Source organism: Scyliorhinus torazame, chromosome 28 (genome assembly GCF_047496885.1).
Source record: "Scyliorhinus torazame isolate Kashiwa2021f chromosome 28, sScyTor2.1, whole genome shotgun sequence".
In the NCBI taxonomy this organism is placed as follows: Eukaryota; Metazoa; Chordata; class Chondrichthyes; order Carcharhiniformes; family Scyliorhinidae; genus Scyliorhinus; species Scyliorhinus torazame.
In genome coordinates, this window is record NC_092734.1 from 14,920,678 (window position 1) to 14,935,754 (window position 15,077).

The window sequence follows — 15,077 nt, forward strand, 5'->3', positions numbered from 1 at the left end:
TGGTCCTTACAGAAGGCAGTTAAGAGTCAACTAGACAAGGACCTGGTGCTCAACATTGCTCCGTGTCTGGAGTCACATGTAGGTCAGTCCAGCCATCGTTGGCAGAATTCCTTCCCTGACGGTCATTAGTGAACCAGGTGGATTTTTAGGACGATCATTAATAGTTGTAATAGTCATCACTACTGAGATGTTATCTTCCTGGTTTTCTTTTTATGAATAGAATTTAAATTCTAGTAAATTCTAGTGGCAGGATTTGAATCCGTGTCCCCAAGGGAACAGCCGGGGCCTCAGGATTACTAGTCCAGCGATATTATCATTACGCCACTGTCATGGATCATGCATTTCTTTGTTAGAAGAGGAATAGATCGGAATGTTTTTCACACAAATGACCAAATGAACACGTTTGGGATCACGTGCATCAAAGCACACTCTCTTCTAGAAGAAAAGTCATCCAATCTGAGACATTAAATTTGGACGTGACTCTCTGGCCTCCCCACGATGTGATTCTCGGCGGTGGGAAGCGGCCAGCTGTTGGCCAATGGCGCGATCTTCTGGTGCCGCCACTATCTATGGGATTTCCTATTGAATCCACCCCACACCACCGGGAAACCCACAGTGGGGGAGCGCCGTTGGCAGAATGAACCGCCGGAAGGGCTCGCCCATAATTTCTCTCGCAGCAGAATCTGCCCGAATACTTCCAGCATTTTTGGTTCTTATTTCTTTGCAACTAACCGGTTGATGACACCTATGACATTCTTCTGGGAAGATTTCATTTCAGTTTTTCAGCATTCACAGTATTTTGATTTTGGGTTAGTTGAAAAAAAAAGCAACCTCTAGATGTTAATGTATGGTACCTCGTGGTCTCCATCTAGAAAAATCTACGCACAGCATCGCATGCAGTTGCCTGAGGGTAACAATTCCAAACGGCAATAAAGCTCACCTCAAAGTCTGACAAAACCTGTGTGTAAAATGCCAAACAATATTTAAATAGAAAATTAGGATAGTTTCCACCCACTTTAGCAAGTTCCATGCAGGATGCTGCCATTGTCTTTAGTAATAGGAGTTATCATGTGCACAACAATCCTATTTGATTGCACACGAAAAAGGCACAGGAGGAGGCCATTCAGCCCCTCGAGTCTGTTCCGCCATTTAATGAGATAATGGTTGATCTGATAGTGACCTCAAATCTCCATCCTGCCTTTCCCCGTTAACCTATCACCCCCTTGCTCATCAACAATCTATCCACCTCTGCCTGAAAAATATTCAAAGTCTCTGCTTTTACCACGTTTTCAGGAAGAGAGTTCCAGAGACTTTCAACCCTCCGAGACAAAAGATTCGCCTCATCGTCATTTTAAATGGGCGACCCCCCCGGCCAAGATTCTCCGCTCCCGTTTTTGGGAGGTGGGAAAACCGGTGAGGGAGGAGAGTCCAACAGGGATCCCTGAATGGCTTTCACGCCCGTGTGATTTCCCATTCCCACTGTCCCCACCTCCTCGCCAATGACATAATGGGGTTCCCACCCAGTAAAGACGGGAACCCCAGCAATATACATTAGCATATCATTAGCGGACTTCCTCGCTGTATCGTCACCTCATATTAGGGTATCTGTCCCCCTCGATGTGAAGTGTTGTCAGCAGGGCCTTTAAGCTCGTTTGGGGGAGCACAGCTAATACGGTCCCAGGGGCTGTGGGGGGGGGGGGGGGGGGGGCACAGGTGAGGACCTGCGTGGGTACTGCCCCCTGGCTCTTCCCCCCCTCCCAGGAGGGCCTCCTAATCTCTGGAAGACCAAAGTTCCTGGCGGGGAAGGCTGTGCATGGCATTAAGGGGCCCGCCTTTGGGACCTCTTTTAACTGAGTTTCAACAAATCCGTCAGGAAAAACCGTCAACGGAGCCAGTTGCATGCAAAATCGCTTTTCCCGCTTGATTTGACACTTCAGTTCAAGAAAATGAGTATATTCCGGCCATTAATTTTAAACAGTGACACCTCATTCTAGATCCCCCTTCTGGGGAAATCTAGAACGAGAGGTCACGGATATAGGTTGAGAGGCGGTAAATTTAGAACTGAGATGAGGAGGAACTACTTCTCGCAGAGGGTGGTGAATTTGTGGAACTCGCTGGGCTGGAATCTGAAATATTAACTGGTTTAAGAAAGAGATAGATATATTTCTGATTAAAAGATGGGTTAAAGGGATTTGGACAACAGGTGGGGAGGTGGATTTGAGACCAGGAAGAGATTAGCCATGATCTGATTGAATGGCGGAGCAGCTCGAAGGGCTGAATTGCCGACCTCTGCGCTTAATTCCTACGAACACGAATAGGTGCATGAACTATGAACGTATAACGGTTTTTAACGTCACCTCAGGACCATTGCAAAAGGGACTGCATTGATGGCTAACAAATGAAATAAAATCTCTGATTGCCTTCGATCCAGAAGATAAAAGGCAGTAAATTTGACTTCAGCCGAGTAAACAGCGAGGATACCCAGACTACAGAGAACAACCCATTCAAAAAACAGGCCCATGCTCCCTTTGCTTGAGCGAGGAAACTTTCTCCTGGACTGCAACCTTAATTCTGGGTTCTGTTAGTGTTGCTTGGAGCAACCGAAGGTGGATAAAGTTCCCAACACGTACAATGACACTGCCGCCTAGCGCTGCACACATCCTTGTCCCCTACACACACTTCGATGCCCGCCCTGATTGCAATTCACTTCCCGCCCCACTGTGGTCTTCCCCACAATTAATTTACTTTCTAGTCCATTTTAGCTACTCCAGAACGTTTTTGCTGAAAACTATTTGGCAAATTATTTTAATTTTATATTGTTCAACCACAAACTCTAAATGTTAACAAGCATTGGATTTAGCAAATTTTAAACTTTAGCAGATAACGCAAGTTTGCTCTAATTCATGTAATGAATTCTCTTCCATACCTTAACTGGCGCCGCAGAGGGAGTTATAGGGTTTGAGGGGTAGCCTTGAGATGGACTAGCTCCGTAACCAGGTGTCGGGCCTGATGCCGGGCCTGATGGGTAGCCTGATGTCGGGCCTGATGGGTAGCCTGATGTCGGGCCTGATGGGTAGCCTGATGTCGGGCCTGATGGGTAGCCTGATGTCGGGCCTGATGGGTAGCCTGATGTTGGGCCTGAGGGGTAGCCTGATGTCGGGCCTGAAGGGTAGCCTGGTGTCGGGCCGGAGGCTGCCAGATAACCTGGGTTAGTGCCAGGATATCCTTGATTGTACGACGGTGCTCCAGGTTGACCTCCCATTCCATATTGAGCTGGCTGCTGGTTGGGAGGTGCCCCAAAACCCCCAGGCCCAAAATTGGGAGGTGCCGAAATATGTGGTCCTAATGTGTTCGTCATGCCGCCAATCTAAACAGAAGAGAAGAGAACAGTATTAAGATTTGCCGTTGGTAAACTACAATTTTGATTCTTATTTCATTCAAATTTTGCTCAAGTAAAACTAAATGCAATCAGCTTCATGTCTAACTTGTCAATCCTAAATAGTTTCACAAACTGCATTGGAAGTGAAAGTTAAAAAGAACAATCAATGTTGTCTTTATGGAAATTAGGGTTAGAGCAGAGTTTGGGGGAGCAATTCGGGACCATGGTCTTCAGGACAATTAAACCCTCAATTTTACTTCATTATACTTTTATTTTTGAATAAACTGGTTTGATAGTTTCGCCTGAAGGTACTGTTACACCATGGTGTTTTTGGTTGGTTTAAAGAGACCCAAGTTGCATTGCATTGTTTTGTGCTCTTTTCAAAACATACTCCAAAAGTAAAAGCCAACTCTCTGCCCCGCACCCCAAATATTTGTGGTAATTTAGATAATGCTGAGATTACACGCTGTCCAAATGGGCAGGTTACTTGAGTTAGGTAGGAGCAGAATAGGAGGCATTATTAGAGGCTGCAAAAAGCTGAGTGTTGGTTTAGATGACTTAGGAAGTGCTTCTTTTCAGAATAACTCATCGCCTCGGGAAGAGACTGCCAGTAAAGGCAGTGACTTTGTTACAGCCCTTTAAATAACAGTAGGAAACATCTTGTGTTAAAGGATGCAATTGAAACACTCCGAAACAAAGAAAAGAGATGAGATTTCTCCGCAATGTCATTTCTCCATTTCTTCCATGAAAGTTGACTCACCTGAGCAAATCCAAACATGCTATGAATCAAAGCGCACCGTAGGTAAAATGCACAGAAGCATAGAAATCAGAGCTACGCAAAATTGGTGATAATAGGCATTGCAATTTCCTACAGACCGCATTAAATCTGGGTGCAGGATCATACTTGTCATTGTGTTAGTGCCTGTTCATACACCCAATGAGACTCTAGGGCTCTTCCTTCACCAGAGAGATGGTTCCACTACCAAAGGCGGCACAGTTCCAACAAAATAATTTCTGCAGAGGGAAGCACAGTGGGTTATCCCTGCTGCCTCACGGCGCCGAGGTCCCAGGTTCGATCCCGGCTCTGGGTCACTGACCGTGTGGAGTTTGCACATTCTCCCCGTGTTTGCGTGGGTTTCGCCCCCACAACCCAAAGATGTGCAAAGTAGGTGGATTGAAGACGGGTACTCTAAATTTATATATTTTTTAAAAATACCACCCTGTGTGTTTTGCGAGAGTTCGGGACATTTGCATCCGTTCTCTAGATGGTCTGTTGTGCCACTTCGATCACCAGATGAAGTGAATGTTTAAAGAGGCTTGTAGAGGGGAAATACGGAGCCATCCGTCCAATCGAGGCACTCAAGAGGGTATTGGATGATTAGTTTGGATGATTAATTGACGAGAACCAATGTGCAGAGGCACCGGGAAAAGGCAGGGGAATGACACCAAGCCATAGTGCTCATTTGGGAGCCAGTGCAGAAACAGTGGGCCGAATGGCCTTCTTCTGCACCATGACAACACTGATAAAATGAACAGTGGATGATGCATTTGTAAAAATGTGTTGCCAGATGAAAATATGAACACAGACTACTTTACGATCATCGAGTACATGTTATCTATTTCCCTCTTCTACACACTAGTGAGGGACTGAGCATAAAGTAGTCCCCGTGCCCTTTAAGGTGCAAAGTATGGAAATAAAAGACCATTCAGCCCATCATCCAGACACCCATGCTTCCCCCACCCCCAGAAGGCTTACTACACATGGGGAAGAACGGGTTAATTTCCTGTACAAACCACGGTGCACATTAACAAACCACCTAACAGCGAGCTTTGAAACCGTGAATGGCTTGGGCAGGCTGGCCGAGGAGAGCATTTTAATCTGTAAGAGGATCCAAAACTGGGGACCATCAATCCAAGTCAGTTAAATACAAATATGGAAATGAGAGTGGTCAGAATGTGGAACAGGTCACACGATAGGAAGTAACGGAGGCAAATAATGAAAGTTCTTTCAAAGAAAACTAGGGCAAGTGCATGAGAAAAGGGACGGAAAGATTTGCTGAAAGTCTCTGATGAGGTGGTAAAATGAGAGGAGACTGGTGACTAGCAAAGAGGAGTTGGGGTGAATATCCTGCTCCGTGTGACTCAAGTATCAGTGTCTTTCATTCAAAAACTTATCTTTCAATCATTTGTTGCCCATTTTCAGTCCTGCTATCAGCGGGCTGGATCGTATCCTGGTGGCTGGCTGGAGAAATTGGGGGGAGTCTCACCTTGGCAGTTTAGGGGATTTACGGGCAGATTTTAGGCCCATCATTCCACTCGCGAGCCGCCAGGAGGGCTCTCACCCCTTTGAAGTACAAGATCCCACCTCCACGAGCTGCCCGCCTGCAGCTCTTCAATTCCAACAGTGGCCACCAGGGAGCGGTGGCCTCTGCTAGAGCTGCTCCCAGTTGACAGAAGTTGTGATGGGCACTGATCTCATAGCAAGTCAACTTCGGTCAGGGGTCGCCGGGGGGGGGGGGGGGGGGGGGCGAGTCCAGCAGGCCTTGGTGAGGACAAGGATGGCGTTGCTACGGCGGCAGAGTGCGTGATCAGGACAACCCCCAAATACTTTAGTGAACCCACTCCGAGACCACTAGAGTTCACCAGGCGGTCACCGCATGCCCCACCAATGAAATGGCAACAATGGCCATTTAACCTGGCTCAATAAGCCTTCAGGTGAGAAAGCTTTCTGACACTGACCCTGCCACCAGCAGAATGTCAGGGTGCCGGGAAGGCAGCAAGCAATCCATCCCTTCCCCCAGCGTTCCCTCATTGCTTTCCGACTCCCCCAACTTCCCTCAAACCTCATCTCCTATATTTATTACGGTATATCCTGAGCAAGTGTGGTGGAGCAGAAAGGAAGCACGGCAGGTGATTGGCTTACAAGTGATACCGATCGAGGCTTGGAAAATAGTCTTCTCTGAGCTGCGAGGGGAGTTGCTTTATCCTGAAAATTTGCCCCCCCCCCCCCCACTCTCCACTCAGACATAACCAGGGGCTTATTACATCTCGAAAATCAAAAATGTATTCCCAAACTTCAAAATCCAAACTTTAAATTCAAAACAGACTTTTGACAGATGAGGGGAGCAGACGGCACAGTGGAGCTGAGACCACCACCAAATCAGCCACGATCTTATTGAATGGCAGAGGAGGCTGGAGGGGCCGAATGGCCTCCTCCTGCTCCCAAATCTTGTGTTCCTGGGACAATGAGCTCCATAATAACCAAAAATGGAATTTGCTTTGTGAATACATTGCACAGAAGGATCAGGAACTTTGGCCTGTCATGGTTTGATTTTACAAAAGATAAAATAAGCTGGATGCTGGGAGAATGGAATGAGAACACAATTGCTGGAAATACTCAGTAGGTCAGGGAATCTCGGTGAAGACAGAAACAGAGTGAACGGCCAGGGTTGGCATTCTCTTTTCCCGCTGGCAGCGCACCACTGTCTATGGGTTTCCCAGTGGTATGGGGTGGCTTCAATGGAGAAATCCCATTGATAAACATAGAAAATAGAAGCAAGTGGAGGCCATTCGGCCCTTCAAGCCTGCCCTGCCATTCATGATGATCATGGCTGATCATCAAGTTCAATACCCTGACCCCGCTTTCCCTCCAAAATCCCTTAAGCCCCAAGAGCTATATCTAATTCCTTCTTGAAATTACACCACGTTTTGGCCTCAACTACTTTCTGTGGTAGCGAATTCTACAGCTTCACCGCTCTCTGGGTGAAGAAATTTCTCCTCACCTCAGTCTTATCCTCAAACTATGACACCTAGTTCTGGACTCCCCCACCATCGGGAACATTCTTTCTGAATCTATCCTGTTGAATTTTGTAAGTTTCTATGAGATCCCCCCTCACTCTTCTAAACTCCAATGAATATAATCCTAACCGATTTAGTCTTTCCTCATGTGACAGTCCCGCCATCCCAGGAATCAGCCTGGTAAACCTTTTCTGCACCCCCTTCATAGCACGAACATCCTTCCTCAGGTAAGGACACCAAAACTGCCCAGGTGTGGCCTCACCAATGCCCTATACAATAGCAGTAAAACATCTCTATTCCTATACTCAAATCCTCTCGCTAACATACAATTTGCGTTCTTTACTGCCTGCTGTACCTGCACACTTACTTTCAGCGACTGATGTACAAGGATACCAAGGTCTCGCTGAGCATCCACCACTCTCAATTTACACCCACTCAAATAATAATCTGCCTTCCTATTTTTGCTACCAAATCGGATAACCTCACATTTACCCACATTATACTGTATCTGCCATGTATGCATCCACTCACTCAGCCTTTCTAAATCCCACTGAGGCATCTCTGTATCCTCCTCACAGCTCACCCTCCCACCCAATTTTGTATCATCTGCAAATGTGGAGGTAATACATTTAGGTCCCTCATCCAAATCATTAATATATAATGTGGGGTCCCAGCACAGGGCTCTGCGGTACCCCACTAGTCTGCCAATAAAAAAAGACCCATTTATTCCCACAAGTGGCAGGAAGAGAGAATCCCGCCACCAGCGAATGCCGCTGCTCGAAAAACACACGGCTGGGAGATTGGAGAATCCCGTCCAACGTTTCAGGGTGAAACAGTAAAGTCTGTTTCTTTATCCACCGATTCTGCCAGACCTGTTGAGTATTTCCAGCATTTATAGTTTTATTGCAGCTGTTCCAGGTTTCTATCAGAATGCTAAAGGTACATTGTTCTATAGGTTTAAACTTACCATTCCTGACAAATGGGCATGTCCAGACATGTTGCCAAAAGCATCCAGTCCAATGGGTAGTGTTGGATTAACAGGATTGGGACCCCAGGGGTTACCACCTGAAATTGAAGAATTCACAAGAACCATCAAGGCCAGTGCAACCTCTCGACAAATGGGCAAATACACCCATGCAAACTGACATACATGTAGATTTCCATGTATTTAAATTGCAGTCTTTCCTCATTTTGCACCCGTTTCGCAAATGTGTCCTTCCACATGACAATTCCAAAACTGCGAACCAGTAAATAATATCAAAGATCATAATTCAATCTAGCCCTCCTCGTCCTTCAGGTCCGAAGAGGACATTGGAAACCACGGACTTCCTTCGGATTGGTCCATGATTATGCTTGGCAAAGTATTGCAGGAAACACCCCCCCCCCCCCCCCCCCGCCCCGCCCCCCCTCTCGTCCGTGGCCATCTTGCGGCAGGCACGGCTGAAAATTCCAGTCCCAGGTCTCCTCACTGGGCAGTATTACTGGTAGCCAGACAAATGAAATGGAGGAAAGATCTATGTTGGTCATTTATTCCAATGAATTGCTCATCGCCAGACTCGAAATCTAATTCTTTTTTTAAAATTTAGAGCACCCAGTTTGGGTTTTTTCCAAATTAAGGGGCAATTTAGCTTGGCCAATCAACCTACCCTGCACATCTTTTGGGTTGTGGGGGTGAGACCTACGTATACTCGGGGAGAATGTGCAAACTCCACACAGAAATTGGCCCAGGCCGGGATCGAACCCTGGTCCTCAGCACCTGAGGCAGCAGTGCTAACCACTGTGCCACCCCCTCAATATCTAATTCTGATGCAAAGAGGTGGGAACTGTTACTTCATCTTACATACAGGAGTAAACCTTACATCATTTACACTATAGATTTGATGAAACTCTGTCCAACTTCTATAAGGGCAGAATTACAGAATCTTCCTGTGTAATTTATATCAGTGTAATTTAACTTTGTTCATTTGGTGACATTCTCATCTCAGAATCAGAAAGCTGTGGCTTCAAGCCTCACTCAAAGGCCTTGGTGAAATACTGAGAGTGCTGCATTGTTGGAGCGCAGTAAGAGTGCTGCATTGTTGGAGAGCAGTACTGACAGAGTGCTGCATTGTTGGAGGGCAGTACTGACAGAGTGCTGCATTGTTGGAGGGCAGTACTGACAGAGTGCAGCATTGTTGGAGCACAATACAGACAGAGTGCTGCGTTGTTGGAGGGCAGTACTGACAGTGCTGCACTGTTGGAGGGAAGTATTGACAGTGCTGCATTGCTGGAGGGCAGTACTGACAGTGCTGCATTGTTGGAGAGCAGTACTGACAGTGCTGCATTGTTGGAAGGCAGTATTGACAGTGCTGCATTGTTGGAGGGCAATATTGACACAGTGCTGCATTGTTGGAGGGCAGTATTGACACAGTGCTGTATTGTTGGAGGGCTGTACTGACAGTGCTGCATTGTTGGAGCGTAGTACAGACAGAGTGCTGCATTGTTGTAGGGCAGTACTGACAGTGCTGCATTGTCGGAGCGTAGTACAGACAGAGTGCTGCATTGTTGGAGCGCAGTACTGACAAGAGTGCTCCATTGTTGGAGGGCAGTACTGACAGAGTGCTGCATTGTTGGAGCGCAGTACCGACAGTGCTGCATTGTTGGAAGAGAGTATTGACAGAGTGCTGCATTGTTGGAGAGCAGTACTGACAGAGTGCTGCATTGTTGGAGGGCAGTATTGACAGAGTGCTGCATTGTTGGAGCGCAGTACAGACAGAGTGCTGCATTGTTGGAGCGCAGTACCGACAGTGTTGCATTGTTGGAAGAGAGTATTGACAGAGTGCTGCATTGTTGGAGAGCAGCACTGACAGAGCGCTGCATTGTTGGAGGGCAGTACTGACAGAGTGCTGCATTGTTGGAGGGCAGTACTGACAGAGTGCTGCATTGTTGGAGGGCAGTACTGACAGAGTGCTGCATTGTTGGAGCGCAGTACAGACAGAGTGCTGCATTGTTGGAGGGTAGTATTGACAGAGTGCTGCATTGTTGGAGGGTAGTATTGACAGAGTGCTGCATTGTCGGAGTGCAGTACAGACAGAGTGCTGCATTGTTGGAGGGTAGTAACTGACAGAGTGCTGCATTGTTGGAGCGCAGTACCGACAGTGCTGCATTGTTGGAAGAGAGTATTGACAGAGTGCTGCATTGTTGGAGAGCAGTACTGACAGAGTGCTGCATTGTTGGAGGGCAGTATTGACAGAGTGCTGCATTGTTGGAGCGCAGTACCGACAGTGCTGCATTGTTGGAGAGCAGTACTGACAGAGTGCTGCATTGTTGGAGGGCAGTATTGACAGAGTGCTGCATTGTTGGAGCGCAGTACCGACAGTGCTGCATTGTTGGAGGGCAGTACTGACAGAGTGCCGCATTGTTGGAGGGCAGTACTGACAGAGTGCTGCATTGTTGGAGCGCAGTACTGACAGTGCTGCATTGTTGGAGGGCAGTACTGACAGAGTGCCGCATTGTTGGAGGGCAGTACTGACAGAGTGCTGCATTGTTGGAGGGCAGTACTGACAGAGTGCTGCATTGTTGGAGGGCAGTACTGACAGAGTGCTGCATTGTAGGAGCACAATACTGACAGAGTGCTGCATTGTAGGAGCACAATAATGGGTGGAGCATTACACTGTTGGCAGACTGACAAGACTAAGGCTCCTCACGGCCTGCTCCATCCCCGTGTCTGACTTAACTGACATTTTGCGTTCTAACAACCGGCATTTCCGTAGCCTCTTTAACTTAGTAAATCATCTTCAAATGCTTCACGGAGGCAATTACTTTGCTGACTTGTGATGTGGGAGAAGGCGAACAAAGGTATGATGCCAAGAGGTAGGATGTGAGGTGGTTCAGTGAGAGGGCTCCCGAGTTCATTGTTAAACTCTGCAAGGTTCTGGAGCCATGTGTGGAACTTTGGGGGGGGGGGGGGGGGGGGGGAAGAGGAGGAGACAAATGAAGGATGTGTGTTGGGATGTACAGCTGGAGGAGGTGCTGGGATTGGGAAAGTCAAGGTAAAGGAATCCAATCACAAATGCAAACACGATGAGAGTAAATGAGATGGTCAATTTTGGTCAAAGTCATGTTGAGGTCAGGTAGGATAAGGATCGATAGCACACTGACTAATCGCAAAAGAAGGTCCTTGGTGACTTTGACTAGGCTGATCTTAATGCTGACGGGGCAGAATACATCCTGAAAGTATTTAAACAGGGAGAGATCGGAAAACAACATGAAATTTGATCTTTTAAAATGCAGAATGGACAGCAAGCTTAAACTTAAAATTCAGTTTGCTGAATGCGCAGAAATAAAATCCGCTCATAATCCCTGGGATCTTTTGAGTGTGTGGCATTTATATATTCAGTACCTCCTCCAATCTAGCGTCTCAAGGACGTCACCACCGCTCGTCGACTGATTTTTAAAATGACCCGTGGAAAGACAGGACTAAATTAGTCCACTGCATGATGCAAAGGAAAATGCCCCTGGAGCATTAAATCAAAATTGCAAGTCAAGTCAAAGATGCTTCAGGGATGCAGCGAGGGAGGAACTGATTCCGGAGTCCCCAACTTTTATCCTTAGAATTTACAGCTGTTTAGTAAAAAATTTAAGAACAAATTGTCTCATGGATGGTTTAGTATTGAGGGAATAAACTAATGTAGGAGAGACGAATCACAATCCCCAGCTGGGTAGTTTGCCTGGGAGGGTGGTTGAAGGTATTTCAGGGTTTTTGGAAACCAGACTATTTGAAGTGGACTTTCTTTTAAAACTTGCACCCATGAGAGAGTTCAAAGTAGAGTGTCACTGTCAACTCCCCCCGCCCCCACCATCCAACATACCACCCTCTTCTTCCTTTCTTACTGAGTCGACAGGAATCCAACAAATATTTGTGCCATGCCAACTTAACGTACCTGGTGCGGATGGGTATCCTCCTGGTGCGGGGGGGTATCCTCCTGGTGCGGGGGGGTATCCTCCTGGTGCGGCTGGGTACCCACCTGGTGCGGAGGGGTACCCTCCTTGTGCGGAGGGGTACCCTCCTGGTGCGGACGGGTATCCCGGGTAGCTCATCTTTTAAATCTGAAAAGCAAATCCAGATCTTTTTAAGAAAGCATCAACATTGGCACAGCCGTCTATAGAAATCATCGGAAACTTTCATTTACGTAGCACCTTTCACAACCTTTCAAAATGTCCCAAAGCGCTTGGCAGTTAATAAGGAACCCTCACTGTTGCAATGCAGCAGCCGGTTTGTGCACAGCAAGCTCCCACAAACAATAATCATCAGATAATCTGTTTGTGTGATGTTGATTGAAGGATGAATGCTGGGTTTGACACTAGAGCGATCCTCACTGCTCCCCTTCAGAATTGTCCCATTGGGATCTCTTACCCCCACCCGGGAAGCAGATGGGCCTCCGCTTATCGTCTGATCGGAAAGATGGCACCGCCGTCAGTGCTGCACCCCCTCTGCACTGGACTGGAGTTGGTGCTCAAGTCTGTAGTGGAGGCAGAAACTATAACGTTCTGAATTGGAGAAGTTACTTACTGACTGCGTACCGGCTGACAATGTGAGACAGAAACAGGGTTGCTCAGGGACACCACGAGAAGCAGTACGAGGATGGACTATCCAGAACGGAAAATTGGAAGTGAGAAATCCCCAAACATGGTTGCGGACAGAGAGCAGTCAAGACATGTGACAGAGTCCTTCAATGCTAGCTTCTTCAGCAGAATCAATAAAGCTTTATTGATGATGGGACACAGAGTAAAGCACTAGTACAGCCTCATCATCACCAAGAGGGCTTACTTTCACCTTCGTATCGTCATCTGCCTCTGTCCTTGCTTCAACTCATCCCTCATCCAATATTTTGTAAGTTGCTTCAGCTATTCCCATGCTCTTCTCCTTGCTGTCACTTTGTATTCTTCATGAACCAGAACTCATCTTAACCCCCCCCCCCCCCCCCCCCTCCCCGGAGATCTCTGTGCTCCATTAGCTCGAGCACTTTGAGTGTCCCAATTTTAATCAATCTACCATTTGGAGCTGTGCCTTCAGCAGCATCGGCCCCAAGTCCTGGAATTCCGATTCTAAACCTTTCCCCCCCCTCTCTTCTCTTTGAAGAAGTTGCTTGAAGCCTACCTCTTTGTCCTATCTTTTGACCATTTGCCCCACTATCTCCTGATGTGACTGGGCGTCAGGTTTTGTTCGATTGTGCTCCAACGGGCAGTCACTCTGCTCAATGCAAGTCGTTGTCACCCAACTGCTCACAATATACTGCAATCAAACTTCTCCCTCTGCCATTTTAACAGAGGCCATATATTTCCCAGCGTCACACCTAGGCTTAGCCTGAAACAGAGTGCAGTAAAAGTAACCTCGGAATCTAAAGAAGCCACACAGAATCAAGAGGCCTGCCCGTTTTGTGCAGTTGAATAAATGGCCATTCAGTTTGATTCACTTCGATTGAGCCACATCAGATCTGGACCCAAGTTGGAAGCGTTCAAAGTGGAGCAGAGCAGAGACCAATCCGTGATAAATATCCTCCTCCCGTGCTCGGATCGCAGCCTGCATTTTATTTCACCCACAGGCCCTCGAGCTGCAAACTTGGTAACAAGCCAAACCTCCAGACTTTCCCACAAAGTCGGAGGATGGCGATTGGGAGAAGCTTGATTAACTGCAGGATAAAAATGCCAAGCCAACTGTTTATTTGATGCAAGGAACATTTGTTCAACGTACAAAACCCTACCCAGACAGTCTAACCGGACTGCAAGATGATAACTTATATATATGACAATGTAAAGAACAAGAACAAAGAACAAAGAAATGTACAGCACAGGAACAGGCCCTTCGGCCCTCCAAGTCCATGCCGACCATGCTGCCCGACTAAACTACAATCTTCTACACTTCCTGGGTCCGTATCCCTCTATTCCCATCCTATTCATGTATTTGTCAAGATGCCCCTTAAATGTCACTATCGTCCCTGCTTCCACCACCTCCTCCGGTAGCGAGTTCCAGGCACCCACTACCCTCTGCGTAAAAGACTTGCCTCGTACATCTACTCTAAACCTTGCCCCTCTCACCTTAAACCTATGCCCCCTAGTAATTGACCCCTCTACCCCGGGGAAAAGCCTCTGACTATCCACTCTGTCTATGCCCCTCATAATTTTGTAGACCTCTATCAGGTCGCCCCTCAACCTCCTTCGTTCCAGTGAGAACAAACCGAGTTTATTCAACCGCTCCTCATAGCTAATGCCCTCCCATACCAGGCAACATTCTGGTAAATCTATTCTGCACCCTCTCTAAAGCTTCCACATCCTTCTGGTAGTGTGGCGACCAGAATTGAACACTATACTCCAAGTGTGGCCTAACTAAGGTTCTATACAGCTGCAACATGACTTGCCAATTCTTATACTCAATGCCCCGGCCAATGAAGGCAAGCATGCCGTATGCCTTCTTGACTACCTTCTCCACCTGTGTTGCCCCTTTCAGTGACCTGTGGACCTGTACTCCTAGATCTCTTTGACTTTCAATACTCTTGAGGGTTCTACCATTCACTGTATATTCCCTACCTGCATTAGACCTCCCAAAATGCATTACCTCCCATTTGTCCGGATTAAACTCCATCTGCCATCTCTCCGCCCAAGTCTCCAAACAATCTAAATCCTGCTGTATCCTCTGACAGTCCTCATCGCTATCCGCAATTCCACCAACCTTTGTGTCGTCTGAAAACTTACTAATCAGACCAGTTACATTTTCCTCCAAATCATTTATATATACTACAAACAGGAAAGGTCCCAGCACTGATCCCTGTGGAACACCACTGGTCACAGCCCTCCAATTAGAAAAGCATCCTTCCATTGCTACTCTCTGCCTTCTATGACCTAGCCAGTTCTGTATCCATCA

The 15,077-nt window shown here is 47.2% G+C and overlaps 1 protein-coding gene across 2 annotated transcripts in view; it reads right to left on the minus strand.

The window, feature by feature from the left end:
* LOC140403540 (annexin A11-like) overlaps window positions 1-15,077 on the minus strand; it is an 89,793-nt gene that overhangs the window by 46,504 nt on the left and 28,212 nt on the right. Inside the window, exons 2-4 of one of the 2 annotated variants that reach the window (XM_072491528.1) lie at window positions 12,100-12,265; window positions 8,145-8,242; window positions 2,927-3,367 (exon numbers count right to left, since the gene is read on the minus strand). In XM_072491528.1, the coding sequence (XP_072347629.1) occupies window positions 2,927-3,367; window positions 8,145-8,242; window positions 12,100-12,256 (696 nt within the window). In that variant the 5' untranslated portion in view covers window positions 12,257-12,265. Of the gene's footprint in view, window positions 1-940; window positions 1,061-2,926; window positions 3,368-8,144; window positions 8,243-12,099; window positions 12,266-15,077 lie in introns of those variants that run through there. The other variant, XM_072491529.1, reaches the window with a different exon arrangement.